General features: G+C 43.0%; 1 protein-coding gene across 33 annotated transcripts in view; it reads right to left on the bottom strand.

Annotated features, from left to right (window-relative positions):
* The window catches only part of FNBP1 (formin binding protein 1), a 97,481-nt gene that overhangs the window by 68,148 nt on the left and 9,066 nt on the right, over positions 1-20,267 (bottom strand). For 3 of the 33 annotated variants that reach the window (XM_080562330.1, XM_080562329.1, XM_080562306.1), the window contains exon 1: positions 5,538-17,922. The exons of 10 other annotated variants lie outside the window; for them this stretch is intronic. In XM_080562330.1, the coding sequence (XP_080418456.1) occupies positions 5,538-5,612 (75 nt within the window). In that variant the 5' untranslated portion in view covers positions 5,613-17,922. Of the gene's footprint in view, positions 1-5,537; positions 17,924-20,267 lie in introns of those variants that run through there. 20 more of the 33 variants (XM_080562328.1, XM_080562316.1, XM_080562322.1 and 17 more) reach the window with 15 other exon arrangements.

Raw genomic sequence — 20,267 nt, 5'->3', positions numbered from 1 at the left:
ATAGATTTTGTACATCTGTGGTACAGAAGTTAGATTTGCAATGTTTTCCAAAAATACCTATACACCAAGAGATTTAGGTCAAATGCTTAGCTGCTATAATTAAAGCTTCTGACAGAAGCGATGCTGCTTTCTATCTGTCTTGTGATTACCAGTTTGTAGGGCTATCATCAAGCGTTATCAAGGCACTATAAACCCACTTCCTTAGATGCACAAAGCGAAAAAATAACAAGCCTACTACAGAGCCTCGTTTCTGACTCTGCTGCTTTTAAGCAAATACCACTTTGTGCGCAGCAGCGTTTCCGGTTCGGACAGAAAATGAGATCGTATCAGGAAAGATTCTTCCAGTACTGAATAAGACAACCGCACACAGAAGCTGCTACTTGCTAATGAAAGTGTCTTAAGTGTATTTTGAAGGGAAGAAGTCAGAAATGCCTTACAGGAAGAAAACTTGCAGAACTATCACGAAACCAGTTAAAACAGCAGGTAAAATGCACGGAGCTGGACACATCGGCTCTGGGTAGCTGCACGGTTGCTCTGGTTTAGCATAAGGGACTATTTTAAACCAATCAGCCAAAGCAGACTAGGCTTCGGTTTAAACAATGTCAGTTTTAGACAACGAAAGAGTCACAGGGCAGGGGGAAACAGCAAAGGGCAACAGTGTACAATACCAAAATAGCAAAGAACTCCTATGATTCCCTGAGACCTGTGCTCCAGAAGCTATGGAAAAAATGGTTAAAGGCAACTAAAAAAAAGGACTCAAACTGCATAGAATAAAACTCCGATATCCAGCAAAATAAGTCACCCTTAAAGCAAAGTCACATCATGCACTCAAAAAGAGGATGTCTGTATTCTGCAGAAAGCAAAGGCATGTACTGTGCCGGCAGTTATTTGCATACAGACTGCACAGCCAGGGAGAGCACAGCGATGCTGGCGTAACACACAGACCTTTCCTCGGCCCGCGGGGCTCCCCGCAGTGCTGGAGGACCACGCAGCACAAAGACACCTCCTGCTCGGTTCCCAATATACAACCTCTAAATCTCTAAATCTCTCAGACTATGCTGGCGTCGAGAAAGTACTGCAAACATGGCCTTTGTAAGGGTTCTGATAAAGAGGCCATATAGCTATCCCACGCTCTGCTCTTCGACAATTTACATTATTTAACATAAACACATGCATATAAAATAAATACCGGCAAGGCAGTCCATTACCCACAAGTTTACATATATTCACACACACTCCCAGCTTTGAAAAGGGAAGTCTCAGCTAGGGAAATCCATGCACTAACCCCCTGTAAGCAAATCAGACCACTCTTCTCAGATGTGCTGTACTGCTAGCAAGAAACTAGCTTGCATCTTACTGTAACCCTACCCAAGAGGAAAGGTCATAGCTTCCCATTAGGAAAGAATGCCCTTTGAGGAGGATCGTGCCCTTTGAGAGAATTCAAACTGTGCTAAGTGCACGGAAAGACACCCTGGAAAAGCAATCTTGGTAGTGGCTTGTTATTTTCTGAACAAAAATCACCAGCAGTACAAGCCTCTTCCACCACCACCACCCTCCTCCCCCCCCCCAGGCTCTGTTTCTCAGAGCACCCTTTAAAGTAGGAAAAAAACCTGAAGATGACTCCAAGAAGCTAACACGGACTGCTCTGTGGTCCTTTGGATCAATCTGTTGGGCTGTTTCAGTGGCCTCGCTATGTCACGTCTGGAGAAAGAGAACTCCATGCTGTGCAGAGGCAAACACACCGTGCTGCTGCTGTCTGATACACCGTGAGAAGATGCTAACTTTCTATTTATAAAGTGAGGAAAGAAACTTGTGTCCTGCACTGAGTGGTAACTAGAAGAACCGTGACCAGACGAAATGATGAGCACTAACCTCTGCTATCAGGCAAGGTGAAATTTAGCTCCTTTCTGTAGATTTTGCTAAAGATAGAGTTTCTGTCCTTTTCCGGGCATTGAACAGTTTTGGCCCGAGTGTCATTTCACTGAACTGCCAACGCCCTGCAACAATGTGTTATACTGGGGTCATGTGGCCCACCTTCAGTTCTTTTCTGTGCTCCTTAAGGATGAAATAAAGTCAGTAAAATTGAGAGAATGAGATTTCAGAAGAAAGAATGCAGCCAGAGGGGCCTACAACATGCATGCCCTCCTCATGTCCTGCATCTGCTCAGCAAGCTGAGGGTAGGGAAAGGCTCTACGTTAAAGCTAATGAAGTGTAACAACAAATGAAGGTACACAGAATGCTTTGGTCATCAAAGTGCAACCTTTAATTTACAGAATTCCCAGATCGCCAGTACGTGCAGTCAGTACAAAACCACAATTTCTAAAAGGAGATTTTTTTACAGTAATCATCAACAATAACATGCCTTTAAGAAATTAACAATTTTAAAGATTTAAAAGGCATTTAGTATTTCCAAAGTTTGTTACAAAAATGCATTACTACTTGGAATCTGAAAAGTTAAAAAACCTCAACTATTCCGTAGAAAATTTGGTCTAGTTTCAGTATCATAAACAATGAAGTCTTCACCCTTCTCCATAATAGACTGCTTCCCATAAAGACATTTCCCGTAAGTAGGTTGGGAAGGGAAAAATGAATAATTTTCTTCAAAAGACTCCCAGTACTTCAGTACCACATTTCATCTCAGTTTTCACTGAACTCCAGAATCATTATATTGCATAAAACAAGCACTTAAAACAAGTAATTCCAGTAAAAAAGGTATCATGAAGAGGTCAGAGCCAGCAGTAGGTCAGCTAGCACTTGGGCTAACTTAAGCACTTGTAGCACCAGGTGTAAGCAGCTTCTTGTACTCCAACAGCAAAACTTGGTGAGGGTTTCCAAACACGGAGCTCAATAAAGGTATCAAGGTCCCACTGAAAGCCTAGGAGAAGCTGGCGGCTGGGAAAGCATCTATGCTACGGCTCCACGGGGGTGCTCAGCAGCTGGAAGTTGGCTCAGATACCTCGATGAACTGCTGCTTCAGCTCTTCATTTCAACCTGCACATCCTTCTCTGTTCCTTTTTGCAGTCTTCTCACCCTCCCACTCAGAGGGCGTTAGAAAACAATACATTCCACAAGGCCTTAGCACTCTTCGAGAAAAGGTGAGAAAACAAGATGAGAAGCATGGCGTGGTGCTCAGCTCCCACCAGACCACAGGGCGGGGGGACAGAAGGGCACTTAGCGCCTGTTTTCTGTAAACCCAAATGTTTTCTAGAACTGTTAGCTACTTTCCTCTGACTCAGAGGCCTGTTTGCATATAGAAACGCTCCTGAGCAAAACACCACAGTGACAAACGAGGTGCGTGTGGCCGCAGCCCCCATGTTACCATCTGTCCTTCAGCCTTCCAGTGGGCCAAATCACATCCTCCTTCATTTTCAAATCCCCATGCTTACTCCCTGTGGTACTAACAGCTCGCTAAAGGAGACACAGAGTCCTGAAGGATGGTCAGGACGCGCACATCATGAGAGTGCTCACACAGCTGGGACTTGTTCCTCCGTTGGACCCCAGCAGCTCCCACCGATGGTGCCGCGCGCCAGCACAAACAGTGAGCCTCCGCCGAGCGCCGGGGAGCTGAGCACGCGAGCTGACCCACCCGGCTCCACGTGGGCGGACAGCACAGCCTCTGCGAGCTGCCACAAACAAACTGCGTCTTCGCATCTGTTCAGCGCTCAACATCTTCTTGAGCAGCTAGATAAAAACGTAAACTCAAAAGAGGAAAGAGCTTCATCGCTAAGCTGAATGGGAACTGGGCATCCAAATACCCAGAGGGCTTTGAGAATTTCATTCCTAAGGCAAAGTGTTTCTGACTTTGTTTCTGTTTCCATTAATTCCCTCCCAGTATTTTTACCCAAATAACCTCATGCTCACGCATACTTTCTGAAACTCAGCTGCAGGCTTTTTACACTGACAATGCTTAAAATGGAAATGGTCCTGCTATTTGCTTTTCCTTGTTTTAACTGCTACTTTAAGCTGTCAAATTCCCTCACTTCTCAACTATTCTCCTGAAGTCACATTCCCCAACAATGCAAAGTATTTTGGGAAGAAGAAAGTTAGCCATTAAAAAACCCTCTCTCCATTCCTAAGCCACAAAACATGGAGTACAACCAGTTATTGAGCAATAACGTTATTCATGTGGTCTTCAGGGATCAGGTCAGTAAGATATTCCTAATTCTTTCAAGAGCGCTTTCATCTATTGTGAAATCATTCAGCTCAGGGCTCATTCAAATCCAGGAATGGCCGAGACCTTCATTTGTCACCAACAAACCCAAAGGGGGCTGCAGGAGAGCTGGGGAGGGACTCTGTATCGGGGGTGTGGTGATAGGACAAGGGGGATGGCTTTAAGCTAAAAGACAGTAGGTTTAGGTAGGTTTAGATATAAGGAGGAAAATCTTTACAGGAGGAAAACCTTTACTCCAAGGGTGGTGAGGCCCTGGCCCAGGCTGCCCAGAGGAGCTGGAGGTGCCCCATCCCTGGCAGTGCCCAAGGCCAGGCCGGATGGGGCTGGAGGCTGGAACTGGGTGGGCTTTAAGGTCCCTTCCAAGCCAAACCATTCTGTGATTCTATGATTCTAGGAAACTTTGCCAATAAATTCTGCAATTTTCATCATTATGTCATCTGTTCAAACCTGCTCAGGTTAGGTTTAGGTGGCGATGTAACCAGGCTTAGCTGCCATTCTTCCTGCTGCTTCCACAGGTAGCAGCGCAGGAGCCAGGAGTTAGGAACACCAAAACAAAGCCAAGTGGTGAATTTGAATGCTGCAAATTCAGATGCTAGTAACAGAGAAACAAAGCCTTTATATTTAGCATAATCCTCCTATATTACTAAATCCTGCAACATAATAAGAGAACCATGATTATTAAATGCTAAAAATATTTAAGACTTTCTACTCTCTCACTCTCCAGGGAATTCCATTCCGTTTACTCCAGAATCCACTCTCATAACAATGTATATTAGAATAGGGGAATTGAATGTTATTTTATTATTATTATTTTTCTTCTCTGGTTCATACCTTCCCCTCCCCCACTCATTTAAAAAGAGGAAACGTCCATTTCTATAGAAAAAAGGAATTAAAAATCAAGAACATTACAGTATTCAAGTTCTAATTTACTTTCTTTTTTTTTTAAGTCCATTTCAAAACCTTCAAATTAAAAAAAAAAAGACTGATGAGCCCTGCACAAGCTCAGTTAAGTCCCATATGGCACTATGTAGTGCTAGCAGAATACGACAGAGTTCAGATACACAGGTTCTCAGACCTACAATAAAGCTACATGCAAACGTAGCAGTCTTCAGGCAAATTAATAATGCAAAACAAACAAAAAACAAACATGAAGTACAAACTACCGGTGCAAGAGCCTTCAAGAGAGCAGAGAGGAGCAGAAAATGCGAAAGCACTTCAGCATTTGTTGGCTCAGCCACTGCCGGCGAGAGGCCACGTCCCACACAGAACTTGTCAGCTCTCAGCAGTGAAATCCTCAGCTAACAACAACTAAACAAACATCTGTGTTGATCCACGTCAGGCATTTAAAACAGTACTGGACACTGACCTTTGGCTTCGAGCAGCACAAATAAGGAGGACTAAGAGCACCAGGGAAGACAAACCGACGAGAAGGGGAGAACATCTCTTTTTGGTTGACATTGAAGTGGTGCTGTGGCTTTACCGGCTGCTTTACGTGGGTAATGGAAGGATTACATTAGTATATCCGGTTCGCACTGATAAAACCATTTATGATCACATTTTTCCTTCTGATTTCCTCTTCATCCACACTTCGTTTCACTTTAACCTCTAAGTATTAAGTTCTTCCTGACCTTCCACCTTAAACAGACATATTTCCACCTGAAATATACGGTAAGCAGCCCAGAAAAATCCAATCTGCTCTCTCCACCTCCATTTCCTCTTAATCTCCCTCCCTTAACTCATTTTCCATAAAGACCAAAAAGGTTTTTATTCTTTTCTCTCTTCTGATTCTCCTCAGAACTTGATCTAGACAAAAAAAAAATAAACAAAATTCCGTGCTGCATTTTTAGACAACTGAGTGCGCCTCAAACTTGTAGGGAAAAAATCCCACAAATCAAGAGTGGAAACAGATTATGGTTTACATTGAAATATCCTATGTTGCTAGATAAATTCACCTCTAATTGTCCAATATTAACATTAGGAATTAAGCAGTCTGCCTTTCAGCCTTGAGACGCTTTCAATTTTCAGCACTTTGCTGAAGCTGGAAAGCAAGGTAAATTGCAATGCTTGTGGCAGGTTTAATTTGGCGTTTAAAATAATCTTGCCCCAGCAGGGCCCTGTGCAAAGGGTGGCAACGGAGCATCCCTCTAATTGCTCCTGAGACCAACCACACACATCCCCACCCCAAAAAACACCTTCCACAAACTCAAGAGTGACCCCTCCTGCCAATTAAGCAGAAATGCTGTCTCACGTGCAGGTTTCGGCCATCCCCTAACAGAGATTTGACTGAAGACATACAAGAGGTACTTCAGAAAAAGCCACCGAGCCTACAGCCCAGGGGCCAGCACAAGGAAAATCGTTGTCCCGCTGAGCCGGGCCAGGTCCAGGAGCACAACAAGACCATCAGGGTGCACAGGGAGCAGGTTAAGCTGTGCCATCTGCCAACCAGACCCACCTGCAGGAAAGCTGTGCGGGTACGTCCCCCACCCACCGCCACGCGGAGCTCGTCGCTGTACCAGCAGAGCTTTCAACTGGCTTTTAGAGAAGTGATTCACAGCACCAGAGCACCGCAGCAGGGAACAGGGACCATGAGCCAACCCCAGTGCCAAACAAGACCTGGCAAGGTCTGCAAGCAGTGAGGGGAGGGAGAGCGGCTCGCAGAGAGGCAGCCCTGGGTGTCAGACGGGCAACAAGACACCTCCGCCTGCTTGGCCGCTCACTGGAGCGCAGCCCGACCCTTCGCATCGTGACCCACTTTGACACCTCTTACGGGGGCCCCTGGAGAACCTGACACACGGGTCACAGGAGGCAGCCTCCCTGCACGAGTACAGCCGCTGCCGTGGCTGCCAGGTGCCCGTGCTGAACAGCAGAGCGCTGAGCTGCCAGCACGAAGCTGGGGGCGCTCCCTGGGCCAAGCCATGCAGCCACGGGCAGCGCTGCCTCATCCAAGCACAGACGCCTGTCCTGGTTCCCAGGGCTGCTACAGACTGACTTTCCCACCAGAGTCCACAGAGGACAACCCCAAAGCCTGCATTGCTGCCGTCCCAGTATCAAACTAAAGCCTTCTGCTCTCCCTGGCCCGACGTATCCTGCAAAGGATGTGGTAACGCAGAGCTTGTGGTGCTGCTCTAGCAGCAGGGCAAGTAACAGGAAGGAAGGTGTGAGAGGATGTGCCATCGGAGAGAGGATGTGGTCGCTGCTGCAGCTTGCAGAAGGTGCTGCCAGAGGGGAGACAGCAGAGAGCAGTGATTAATTCTGGGGAGCGGGGCAGGAGGACGTGAACGGCTGAACCGGGGTGGGACAGACCCGATGAGCAACAGGCGACTCAAACAGCAACTGACTCAAGGATACCGGGCAGACTGGGACAGTAAGGCTGTCCTTTTGCATGCAAGTGAAGAACAGGAAGTCTGACTTTCTTAGAATTGAGATTTTTGAGGTGAAATTATGTAGGTTACGTGCCCTGGCTGGCACGTGAGGATGACCATAAGTCCATCCAGCGTTATCTGCCATTATCCAGGCAGCGTTTCATTTTTATTCAAATGATTACCTAAAAAGGCTGCACCGAGGCATTACAGACTCGACACAAGTCATCTGCTGCTGCCAGTGGGAAGATGTTTCAAAGTTGCATACAGCTCTTAAAAGAGGAACTGTGCATCTCAGAGGTGTCAAAATGTCCCATTCTTGAAAAATGAACGTTACACTTTTCTTCGAATACCGAAAAGGTAAGGCTCAAAAAGCACCATTTGCCATGTCCAAGGATACTTTTCATAGATGACCACGCTGCAGCAGCAACTCATTTCCCTCAAATAAGTTTATACATTTTGAGGTTTGAGGCACCGCACGAGCTTGCCACAATGAGAACCATCTGTCACAAGCAGACTGCTCAGCAGTGAACACTTCTTTTTCGAGCACACAGTTCTGCTTATAAAACACATACAAGAAATCCCAGAATGGGACAGAGTTTTGTTTCAAAATATAGCATAATGTGCAAATTACAACCCAGGATATAAGAAAGCTCTTAAAGATCAAAATAATAAGACCTCAACTAATGCCAGAAGTAAGGTCAGAAATACCAGCGTTTTAGTGGAGGACTGCATTTCAACCCTTTTTCTATACATGTTCAGTCACTTAAACTGAAGACAAACGTGCACACGCCGCTTCTCCTTTTGGTGGTACTGGTGCAATTCATCTGATTTATGCGGACTTAATCCCAATAGACACGGGGGCAAACAGCAGAACTGGGACCTTAAAATCCAGATAAATTTCTTCAGACTCATTAGCTAAGCAAAGCCTAAGCAGAGGCTGGTAACTACTAAAATCTTCTGGGGCCCAGAGAAATGCTGCATCTCTATCATTAGCATTAATGATACCCATGAAACTCATTTAAAAAACAATGAACCAAAACAAACAATGCTAACCTCTTCCTTCTGCTCATCCTGGGGGAAGAGGAATGGGACAAGGATTCAGTTTTGCTGACAGTATCCAGAGCTGCAGACTGAAAGCTGCAATGGCCCACAGGGATTTGTCGTTCTGGTGCGTGCGCTATAAACAAGAGCTTTGAAAATGAGCAGACTCCGGCGTGTATCGCCCTGCCGCCCGGACGGCATAAATCAGGAGGCGCAGCACAGCTCCACATCGGAGCTGCCTCCCTCCGGAGTTGCAGCGTGGTAACAATGCTAAATACTTGTTGTTGTTGTTCCAGTAAGATCTTTCAGTTGACAATGTCGCAACTTCTCACTGTTCCGCAGCACCATCCCACTTCCCTGATTTAATACACAGCCATTCTTTTATTCTGAAGTTATTTCAACAAAAGCAGTTTTAAAACTAACTCCCAGTAAATCTGCTGGTGCCTGCCTATGCCTCTGGATTAACTGTTGACTGATTTTCATCCTCTTTTTTTTCCACTGCGAATCTCTTCCTTAATAATACCAGCTGTTAAAACAAAGATCAACAAGATCTCTTGCCCACACAGTTTCCCCTTTGGGCAATTGTGTACTGATTATTAAGAGCGAACCATGCAGTGTTCCTGCTCATCACATGGGTAGCTACAATAGAAAAATAAACAAGTGTGCCGATACACTTTAAAAAAAGACACACACACACAAAGACAATTTTGCCCTCTTACACAAAATCCTACAGAGTTACAATATTAGAATCTTAACCACAAGAACAGTACTTCAAATTGTAGTAGTCTCTGGTAACATTCTGGGGAAACAAACCAGCTTCTTTGTAAACCAACAGCACGCAGGATGCATCACATAATATCCAAGCAGCTCTGCCCATCCTCAAAGCACATGATTTGGTTATCAAACCTTTTCTGTTATAATCCCTGGTGTAAGCACAGAGCTGGACTTCAGGATCGGGATCAATCCCCTTCTGTTCATTGTCTTTGAAACAGCTATATTTGGGTGGTGGTCTTTTATTTTTTTATATAACCACTTAAAAAAAACAAACAGTGACCACGTTAAACTTAAGAGCCCTGGATCTCTTTGTCTAAAGGTGGCCCATATGGGCTACATTAATAAGAAAGTAATGCCTGGTATTCTCAACAGCAAAACCCCTGATCTTCTAATCTCCATGAAATAAATCACCTGTCAGGTGCAGAATTTAGAACTGAGCATGGCTTAGGTCTCTTTTCCATACGGTTGCTAACCCTAAAGATTTTTTATTTTATTTTTTCCCCCCAAATAGAAGAGCCCTTACTCCTCTTTGCCACCACCTCTGGCTGCGAAGCACTCTGAGGGGCGACTACCAAGCTCCACTGCAGGCCTGGGCCTTCTGGGATGTTTATGCTGAAGTTTGGAAAAGAAGGATGTTGTAAAAGTTGCTGTAATTTTGTTCAGAAGGAGGCTGCTGCCTACAGTCATTAAATGTTTTCTACATGTTTTCTTCTGTTTCAGTTGGAACAATGGAGATATCTACAGTCAGAAAGCCCCCCTTAAGTGTGACTGCAGCCCTGCCCTGAAGTTCAAATTAAAAGTGAAAAATCTCTTAAGCTAACCGTTCCCTCCTCTCTTTTCCAAATTAAATGGAACTAACAGCTGATAAAGACTGAAGTACTCCTTTGCAGATGGGGGTTCAAAAAGCGTTTAGTATCTGAAATACCAGGCCATTACAAATACAGCCCTAGATTTTTCAAGGACCACTTCTAACTCAGGACCAAATAATATTACTGCTTAGCCTTAAGCATTTCTACCTACCATTGCATTCCATTTATAACCCAGAAATTAGATCTGGCGCTTCTGCTCTGATTCAAGAAATAGCTTGTTTCCAAAACAGGAGACATATACATCTAAATCAGATGTATATGGGAGTCAGGAAATCTAACACAATGAAGAGAATGACACTTTCCCTTTTTGTAAGGAAGGGATTCTGAGTTCACAGCAATTTAAATGCCTGCAGAAACAGGCATAAGGCCACCTTAAATTTTATACACAAAGTCGATCACTTCAAAATTTCTTAACAAACTGTCCAAAAACGCATTTCATATTTCGGTATTATCCACTCCCACACTCCACGGACTACAGTCAAGCAACACTGGAAAATAATAGATGAATTCTGGAAATAGACCAGAAATAGAAAGTAAACGAGTTAAAGAGAAGGCTGTTTTCTTTGAATGCACCCATTGGGGTTTGCCACACCGTTTTTTAAATGAGCAAGAGCCAACACCTTCTACAGCTATGAAAACAGCAACCAAGCCATTTAGCTAACATCCTGATAAATATCTTCCTATCACCTATTAGGTTTCTCATCCCAACTTTTTAGATGATAAACTCTTCAGCAAAGGGACTAACCCCTGCTGGGTCTGGAGACACTGTGGAACTGCAGAGTGAGGCCTTTTGTCTTTATTTGGACACCGACATTGTTCCAGACTGAGCCCACCTGCACAAAATACCCAAACCTCCAGCTGGCCAAACCTCCAGCTGGACCTCGAGGTGCCCCTTCTCCCCTGCAGAAGATGTGATCACCCATGCAGTCGCAGACCCATCCGTGTTGACCCTCTGACAACTTCAGTGACAGCATATTTTCCTTTGGAGGGAGAGACTGCGTACTCATTCATTCTCACATGCTCAGTTCAATTCTTTTTCTACAAAGCTTGTCCTCAGGTACTGTAGTACAACTCACATTAATTATAATTTGAGCTCATTTTAAGTCAAAGATTAAATCTGAAGAAAAGTAATCACATTTCCCTTCGCCAAATAATCACAGTATGAAGCCTCTCTGAAACCACCCAGCCCTCCCCAATAGAAGCCTCTCTCAGTTCAGCAATAAGATCCCAGCAAAACTAAATGAATGCACCAAAGTAGGTGGAATAAAGAAGGGGAAATACTGTGCAAAATGCTGACCCACCAAAAGCACACAAAGCATTTGTTCAGTGGTGAAAACGAATAATTGAATCAGAGGCAAATTACCAAACAAACATCAATTAAATTACATGCTATGATACAAAAGAAGGTTCTCCCACGCACATCTTGCCTTTGCAGAGTCAATAGCACAGCACGCATGCAGCCAAGCTACAACCTCCTGTGGATTGTGGCTGAGCCATCGGAGCTACTCGGTCAAGGATGCTTGAGATTCTCCAAGAGGCAGAAGTCAATTACAAGCATCTAAAGAGGTAAAAGCAACTCCATGGCACCAAAGAAACATTCATCCAAGCAGTACAGAGATCACGTCACCGAGCTTTGTAAAATAGGAAGAAATAAATGTTTCCTACCCTACAAGCTTGATGTTCACGGAACACACAAAACTAGAGTTTTGTAACCCCATCATCTTCCCCATCCATGTACGAGAAGCGCCTGCTGATCTGCTCAGAGCATTTGAAACCAGCGGTAGCAGCAGCAAGGACCCTGCCAGTCTTGCGGCGGCCCCATGCTAGCGCTGCCTGCACACGAGGTGCTGTACACATGGTGCCGACACCAGGCTCGGCGACAAAGCAGCGGCAAGCGGGGAACCACAGCACAGCCGGTGTGACCAGGTGGTTTGCTGCCTGTCCCACAAAGCATCTCTAATAAGGCCACGCTGTGAGCCCCGATGGAAAATGTTCAAGCTCAGTCTGCTAGCTAAAAGGTAAACTGAAGTTACAGGCGCTAGGAAGTAAGCAGGGCAGCAGTACTGACCGAACAAACCTAGCCTGGCAAAGGGGGGCAATTCAGCTTGCTTGATCTTAGGTCCTTGGGTTCAGACAGAAGCGTGGGTATTTTATAACACGTGCTATACTGTGAAAGCGACACCAGGGTATAGGTGTCAAGCTTTCAGAACGCTTGAATAAGAATGCATCATCACACCCCTAAAGATTCTTCACCAATGTAATTTCGATTATCTATTAATCTAGTTTTTAAGGCATAGACAAGAAATAAAAACACTACCCAAATTAAAACATTTAGAACAGCAGTGCAACGGAGCTTGGATGAAAAGCCACACGTCTGTCACACCAGTTCCCCTACCCCATCTTCCGGGGCTGCGTGTTTGCCTAAATCTATTATCACTGTAATAAGTATCAGCAATAAATGTTTTGATTTGATTCAATTCTTCAACACGCAGCTGTGACAGCTTTATATCCCGTTCTGAACAGTCAATTGCTACGACCTCATGTTCGTCAGACAGAAGTACTGCTGCAGCAGGTAACAAAATTACGTTTCACCCGTCTAGGTAACTCTCACTGAAATGTTTGTGTTAAATGGATGCTTTGATAGAGATGGAAAACCTTCAAAGTAGAATTCTTTTAAAAAGTCTAAAACTTTCTGAAGCTTTAAAAATCTGTTCACATCCTTCCTGTCCAAAAAGTGCCAGACAGAATAATGTTTTTGAGGGAGAAGGGGGTATTGGCATACTACACATACCAGTTCTACTCTGGCATTTAAGCCTCAGCCTGCAAGCCTAAAATGGCACCATGGGAAGTACCCATAAAAATATCAGGTTGACTCATTAAAACCACATTATTTTAGTTTACCTAAACATAAGGACAACCACTTTGTCGACATAAATCATAAATCCTAAGACTGTCTATTGAGATTAAATGCTTATTAAAATGTGCAATAATGTATCCATGGGCATTATATAAAAGCATTAATGAGCCTCATATAATAATGAGCTATACAATAAAACCTAGAGCACAATGAAACTCCAAAATCACTAATACTACGAGGAACAGGTTCTTACTAACTTTGCTAAGCACAACATTTTTCAAATACAGATCTCGAAATTCTTTATAAAGCTGGTAAGGCTACAGCAAGTAGACAAGAATTTAAAACTCTCTTTTAAGGAGTTTAGAACCAACAAAGCTCCTGGTATTTTAGTGACACTGCAGACTCTTGTAACACTGAAGGCATTTACAAGTGCTAGCAAATTAACATGCTGCACCAACTCATTTGGTGAACAATCTCATTCAGATCTTAAGCTGCTTGTCCTGTGTTCTGAATGTGTTAGCAGGCTGAAAAAATCTGAGGCGCCAAAGATATTTTCTGAAAGGGTGCTACAGTTTTTCAAGCATAAAGCAGCTTGCTGTACTTTGGACTGATTACTGGGACAGCGATAAAAAGCATTCCTTCCTGAAGACAAACGAAAACAAAGACCACCACATGAATAGTGACGTTATTAGTTACAGGACTAACACAAACTAGGGTTCAGTGTTATTAAAATTTTCATAATAAAAGTAATGGGAGAGCTGCTGGTCCAGTTCTGAGCCAGCAGTATAGCACACTATATTCTACAGGAGCATTTCTTAGTGAATTACTTTCCTAAGACTCACAAAAAAGCATGCTATGCACAGAGCACATGTAGTGAAATCTTGTGAATACAAGTACACCACCACACGATGCTGGTTTCCGCTCTTCTCATGTTCTTGGAAGAGCGAGTAGAGGACTATCACAACAAAAAAATAAACAGAGGGGATGCTTACATTATAACGTGATAGCTGTGTTGTGTCCTACCATAGCGATAACAAACTAAGAAGCATCAGAAAGGACGGCAAGCACAGTGCTGCTCTTCCTACCACTGCTGTGGGAGGAAATGAACAACTCTTCGCTCTGGTTCCAAAGTAATGGATTCCCCAACTCTGAAGTCCATCTGGCACAAACAGCACCCATAAGTTGTATACAAATCTCTTAAAGTTCGCTCCCCCATACGCCCGCCATTCAAAATAAGCAGCTGATAACACAGCAATGACGCCAAATTCCGGCAGTTCGTGCATAAAAATACTGCAGACAGCTCAAGAGTAGGCTGGCGTCTTGCAAGAGAACCAGAAATATAGGCCAGCTCATAGCTACGCTCTGCCAGCAGCAGCAGAAACAACGTGATGTGCAGAATACCACGTCAGTCGCTTGGGTCGCTCTCTCCTCAAGCAAGAGGAAAATTGCAGCCCACTTCCAATGCGACTTCTGCGCACTTGGTTCTACAGCACGCTGGAAGGAGGCGACCAGCTCACCCCAGCAGCTGCACGGGAGACAGAAGCCACCTTTGGAACGGCCAAGTGGGTACTCACCGTGCAACAGCCTGCAAAGAGGGATAAATGCTTCTTACAGCCCGTTATTTTTGAACAGGGTCATTTAGGCATCTTTCAATTACTTCTTTAAGGAGTAATTAATGCCATAAGTGAAAACATTCTGCCCTCTCTACATCACCCCTACACAACTTGACAAGTCTAGATGAGGAGGCTTAAGCAGATGCCATTAAATATTGATGTTATTTTTTTTTCATGACTATTTATTTGAAGGGTATTAATTACAGTATTGGAAAAAATCATTCTTTGAAATGCAGCTAAGACACATGCAGACTTTTTAGAGCATTCAGTGAACACAGCCGTTCTAGCAAAGTGAATCCATTTTAGGAATCTATTAGCATATTCTATTGATTTTCAATATAAAAAGATACAAAGTAAATAACCTATTTTTAATGTGTGACTTAGTACAACAACTATTTACTAATTTACAATATGGTAACACATGAACTTTCATAACAAATACAGGTGCAAGAAAATTTTTTCCCCAAGTCAGGAGAGTCACAAGGTTGGAAAGGTTTGAGCTCTGCATACCAGTTCTATGTCCTTAAGTGACACGTGCTGCTTCCTTCCCATCTTCTACATCTTTAATTCATGTCACACAATCTGCAAGATAGGGCCCACTAAAAGTGCTGCATGTCTGTGATTTCTTGTTCGCGAAGAATTAAGAGTTGTTAGAAGTATGCAACAGAACAAAAGCCTCTGCAGTTCCTGCATCAAGTCTCCCCAGAATGATCCTACAGGACACAGAGGCAAGTTGCTACTGGCAAGTCTCTTTCCAGTGCTCTGGAGTCTTACACTCAAAGTCAATTATTTCTATTTCTGCGACAGTTGATATATTCCATCAATCCATAAGAGGCCTTCCTTCATCAAACATGACACTTTCTGACTCAGAACTCAAGTCTGCAAGGTTATCACACCATGCTTTTGTTGACACTTCTGGAAACATACATTGCAAATTCTAAAGTACATGGTGACTTGAGCTAATCTTAAGAGTAATGCAAGAGGAGAGACACAGAAAAAGAGTATATTTTGGTATAAGTAATCTACTCCTTGAAATAAAGGCATATGGGGAGACAACAGAAGATAATGGGATAGTAACAGAACAACCGGTACTGCTGCAGAACATCAGAAAAGAGAAATTTTACTTTACCAGAGCTCAAGACTGAAATGTAACGCAGCATCTGCGTGTAAAAGTAGAAAAGAGTTGTAGTGAGGATAGTAAAAACACAAATGCTTTAGAAAAACATGCCTGAAATGAGACCTAAGGTTCTGAACACTGCTCTGCCTTGCAAAGACATTGATGCAAACAGCGACAGATGTTCAGAGAGCAGAGTCAGCATTACTAAACTAAGCATGATGATCTAAATTTCTTATTAACCTCAAAAAAAAGCAAAGAACGATAAAGCAAACAGACACAACGGGTACATAAACAAAAAGATCAGACCTTTAGCTCTTATCTACACTAAAGTAATTGAAATTACTCACGAGTAAGGGATGAAGAATAAGGTCCAGTCTCTTATGTGACTTAGTTTATCAACGGCTGAAAATACAAGCCATTTCTAAAGAAACAGATATGCTAATAAAGACAATCTGAATAATGCTCTACACAAGTGCAAACATAATGCAAAATGAAGCTTATCATAAAGGCTTCATATTAGAGTGACAGTAGTAGCAAAGTAAAAATAAATCCCATGAGTTTATCCTCTCCCTGAAATTAAAAGGCTGTAACTTAAGCAAAAATAATAAGATTCACTAGAGATAAACTCCCCAAAGGTATGTATACTGTTCATGTCTTTGCTTTCTTGCCACCCTTAACACTTCTATTCAATTGTACTTTTCTGTCTGGCCTGAAGAAAATCACACGCCTTATCAATTTTAAAAACAGTTGTTTGAAAACACGTATCTTAACGTAGTTTAATATTTATACAACAGTAGTTAACATTATCTTGGGACAGGAAGATCAGAAAAATATTATTTTTTTTTTTCTTAATGTGAAGACAAAATGTAGAATAAACATCTTTCAAATCTGGACTTAAACACAAAGATCAGTTACTTACTGCATTTTAAGAACAGTTTTTAAATTGATTGCTTAGTTGAAGTGGAATCCTTAGGTAAACCAAACCACCTATCTTAGAAAAAAGACAAATCTAACCTCGATACAGAGGTGTTCTGTGATAGGAGGTCTAACTGTCCTGCAATAACCTGTATCACCTCCCACTGTTAAAAACAAATACGTGCTTGCCTTCCTCCTCTTCCCCTTTCACCCACTACATTTTGTTGCCACTTTGCTGGATTGAAAAGCACACAAGCACAGAAGAAACGCCCCCGTTCAAAGAAGCACAACAGGAACCTCCTGCCCAACCTTTGCCACACGTGGATTAGACCTACTGATCTCCACACAGCAACTGGAGCTGCTGGGCACAGCTCCCTGAACGTCCCATGACTCCCCAACTATTTTATAACACAGCGACAGACCATTTGAATCATCTAAAAATATGAGAGGATATTGACTTGAATCTACTAGACGTTTTATCCGCCAAGCAGGGGAAGAAAGCTTGGCCTCTGAACCAGGGGAAGAGGGAGGGGAAGAGAAAGACAAATGCATACTTACCTATTGCACAGAGGACAAGGGGAAGAACGGGAATTTCTCACAATTTGCCAAGAACATCCCCTTCCTCAACAAGGACAGTGAGGTCATTCAGACAGCACCTTCCACTTAACAGAGTTCGGAAGCCAGAGCTTTGGTCCAAAGGTTCAGTTGAAACTCTTAGTGCCCTTAGCCAAGAAACAGGAAGTGAGGAGCTCATTTTTCCACAAATCCTGAAGTTTAAACCCATTTCCCAAATACTGGAGTTTTGGCTGATAAATACAAACGGGTGGGCCATGAACCAGTAGAACCAGGGAAGTTTACGTGACTGTAGGATACCTTGGCAGAGCATCTCTGAAGCCCAAGCTCAATGGAAGACAAGAAGAGAGCATCCACCAGCTTCCATGAGGGACTTTACCCATATCTTCACGGGCACGATTAACAAAGAGTCACTCTAAAATAGTCCAACTTTTATGAAGTCCTCAGGTCTTTTGGATGTATTTCTTCTTTTATGGAAAGGACCTCAATATCCTGTAAGATGGGAAGCTACTGCTTACCTGGTTTGGAGTGCAGACTGCAGTAAAATGAGACAAAGTGGCCAAGAAAAGAGGAAGACAGAAGCAGCGTCATATGCTCTACTCCCCCTCCCCCCCTTTTTTTTTTGGATTACTCATGTATATAAATGACATTCATAATTATTAGTATGTGTATTCAGCAAGGTTACTCACACATTACAGTTAATTCTTGCTTATGAGCACTTAATATACAGAACAAAACTCAGTCATACGATTCCATTCCTCATCCAAGTTAATGATAGGATTTCCAGAAAAGCTGAATGCAACCATGACATTTTTACCCTCAAGAGACTCGTGTAATTGTAGACTCTGTAAATACACACAAGTAAACACAATCTTGAAATGCTGCAACATTAAAATGTAATACAATATGCAAAGGTACCCACATTTTCTCTGTAGTGACTTGTAAAAAAGAAAGGTGTATTCCCTGGCTTTCAGATGCTTAATTCTACTAATTTAATATGTGACCATACCTATTTTTGGAATGACTATGGAACACAAACACAAAGGAGAGAAAACAAATTATGAATGCAATGCCATGAATAGAGCTATGTAGTTCATGTATTTTTTTTTCCTTTTCTTCCCTAAGAGAATCTGAGCATTAAGCACTGTACCACACAAAGAAAGTGTATTAGTCGTCTTCTTTAAGGGTGATTTGTGCCTGCAGCTTTTTTTCTTTTTGTTTGGGGCTCATTTTCTGATTATTTTCAAAATTCTCCTCATCCCAGAAAGCCTCTCGAAGTGCATTAGGGCTTACACATTAGTCCCAGACTGTTTAATTTAGCCCTAATACCTTGAGGAAGCTTCAGGATGGATTGTTGCTATTCTGATTACGGAATCAATCTCACCCCCTGCTGCGAAGGTTGAATGAATGCCTTGCCCCCAGAGGGAAATCAGCATTGCTCCACTGGCCAGCAGCTTCCAAACATTGCATACTCGGATGTATTATGAAGACAGAAAAACACACTTAATTCTTTCATTCTAATTTTAAAATACAGTTCTGAATTTCCACTATTTTGACACTTAAATGAAAAAAAAAAGACTCTTCAAGAAGCATGGATTCTAACTTTTTACCACCCCATCAGTGTTCCCGATTTTTTTGTTCCCAGAGATTAACCCACAAGGAAACCACAAAAGATAACTGTACCAAGCCAACAACACGTTCAACACTCAAGTCAACGTAAACATTTATACTTATATGCCTGAAAACCATACATATTGAAGAAAGTTTTCTGACCCTGCATGAGTGGAGTGCGCAACTTTGTCCCGTTGTTAATAGCTGCAACTATTAAGTGTTTCAAATCAACTGCTAATAACCAAGAGAAATATTTATATTTGTATTGTTTAGCCCAGAAAATGTTTTTCTTAGCCGGAACAATTCAACACACTCCCACAAGCAATATTGTCAGTATTACACACCAACTTTCTAGTCAAGACTAAGTATTTTCAAAGAGCAGCACCAAGAGTGCAGATGCAGTCTCCAAAGATCCCTAAATTAGGTGCATGTGTTTCCCAACAGCACATCTCTTGCAAAAGTCATCTGCTTCCAACAATTATAGCTTCCCTATTTCTAGATAGTTTCATGCCAATCATACTGGAGCTCTGGAAAAGGAGCTTTCAGCAATTTTATACATAATACTGGTATTAAGACGACAGATGAGAATCAGAGCAAAAGCCACAACGGGAAAAGAAAACAGCCCCCAGTCACGCAGAAGAGGAGGTGCAGAAGCACTCAGAGCTCGTATCATGCTGCACCAGGAATGGATGCGTGCTTCCAGGCTGCTTTGTTGGCCTACTTCACTGCACCTCAGAAGACTGTACACAGCCACAGAAACATTATTTTGCCTTTAAATAGCTAGGATTGAACCCTATCCCCCCCATTCCAAAAATAAGCCTGTAAATCCCCAGGGCACTGATTTAAATAGGAACCGAGTCACACATATCATGTGATACGCATTCACATTACCTAAAGGATAGATAGGCTGGTGCATCTGCCCAGCTTGCAGTTTGGGTTTTCAGGTAAAAATCACACAAGGGTGATCTTTAAGCACGCCTCGATGACTGGGGGTGGGCCATCCTCGAGGAGGATCCCATGCAGCCTTTGGGATCATCTGACGACAGTGGCTTTGAGAAAAGCAGCACTGAAATTACTAACCCACACTTGCACTTCTGAAACACTCAGGGGTTGTGCACACCACAAGCTGAGGTACGGCTTTGCTACACAGTCTTTCAGCTTTTACTCGTTAAGAACATACACCAGAAAGCAACCTCTGCGCAACACAGATGTTTCACACTTCAGAGCTGTAAGGAAACACAGGCTCTCGACCAGCACACCCAAATCCTTCCTCTTGCCCTTCTGTCTACACTTCTCCTGTGACAACATGAGCAAAAGCATCTCAGACACTCAGACAGGGGAGGTGAAGAGACATTTATGTAGTG

Source organism: Anser brachyrhynchus, assembly GCF_964034855.1.
Source record: "Anser brachyrhynchus genome assembly, chromosome: 19".
In the NCBI taxonomy this organism is placed as follows: Eukaryota; Metazoa; Chordata; class Aves; order Anseriformes; family Anatidae; genus Anser; species Anser brachyrhynchus.
This window is presented reverse-complemented; position numbering and strand designations above follow the sequence as displayed.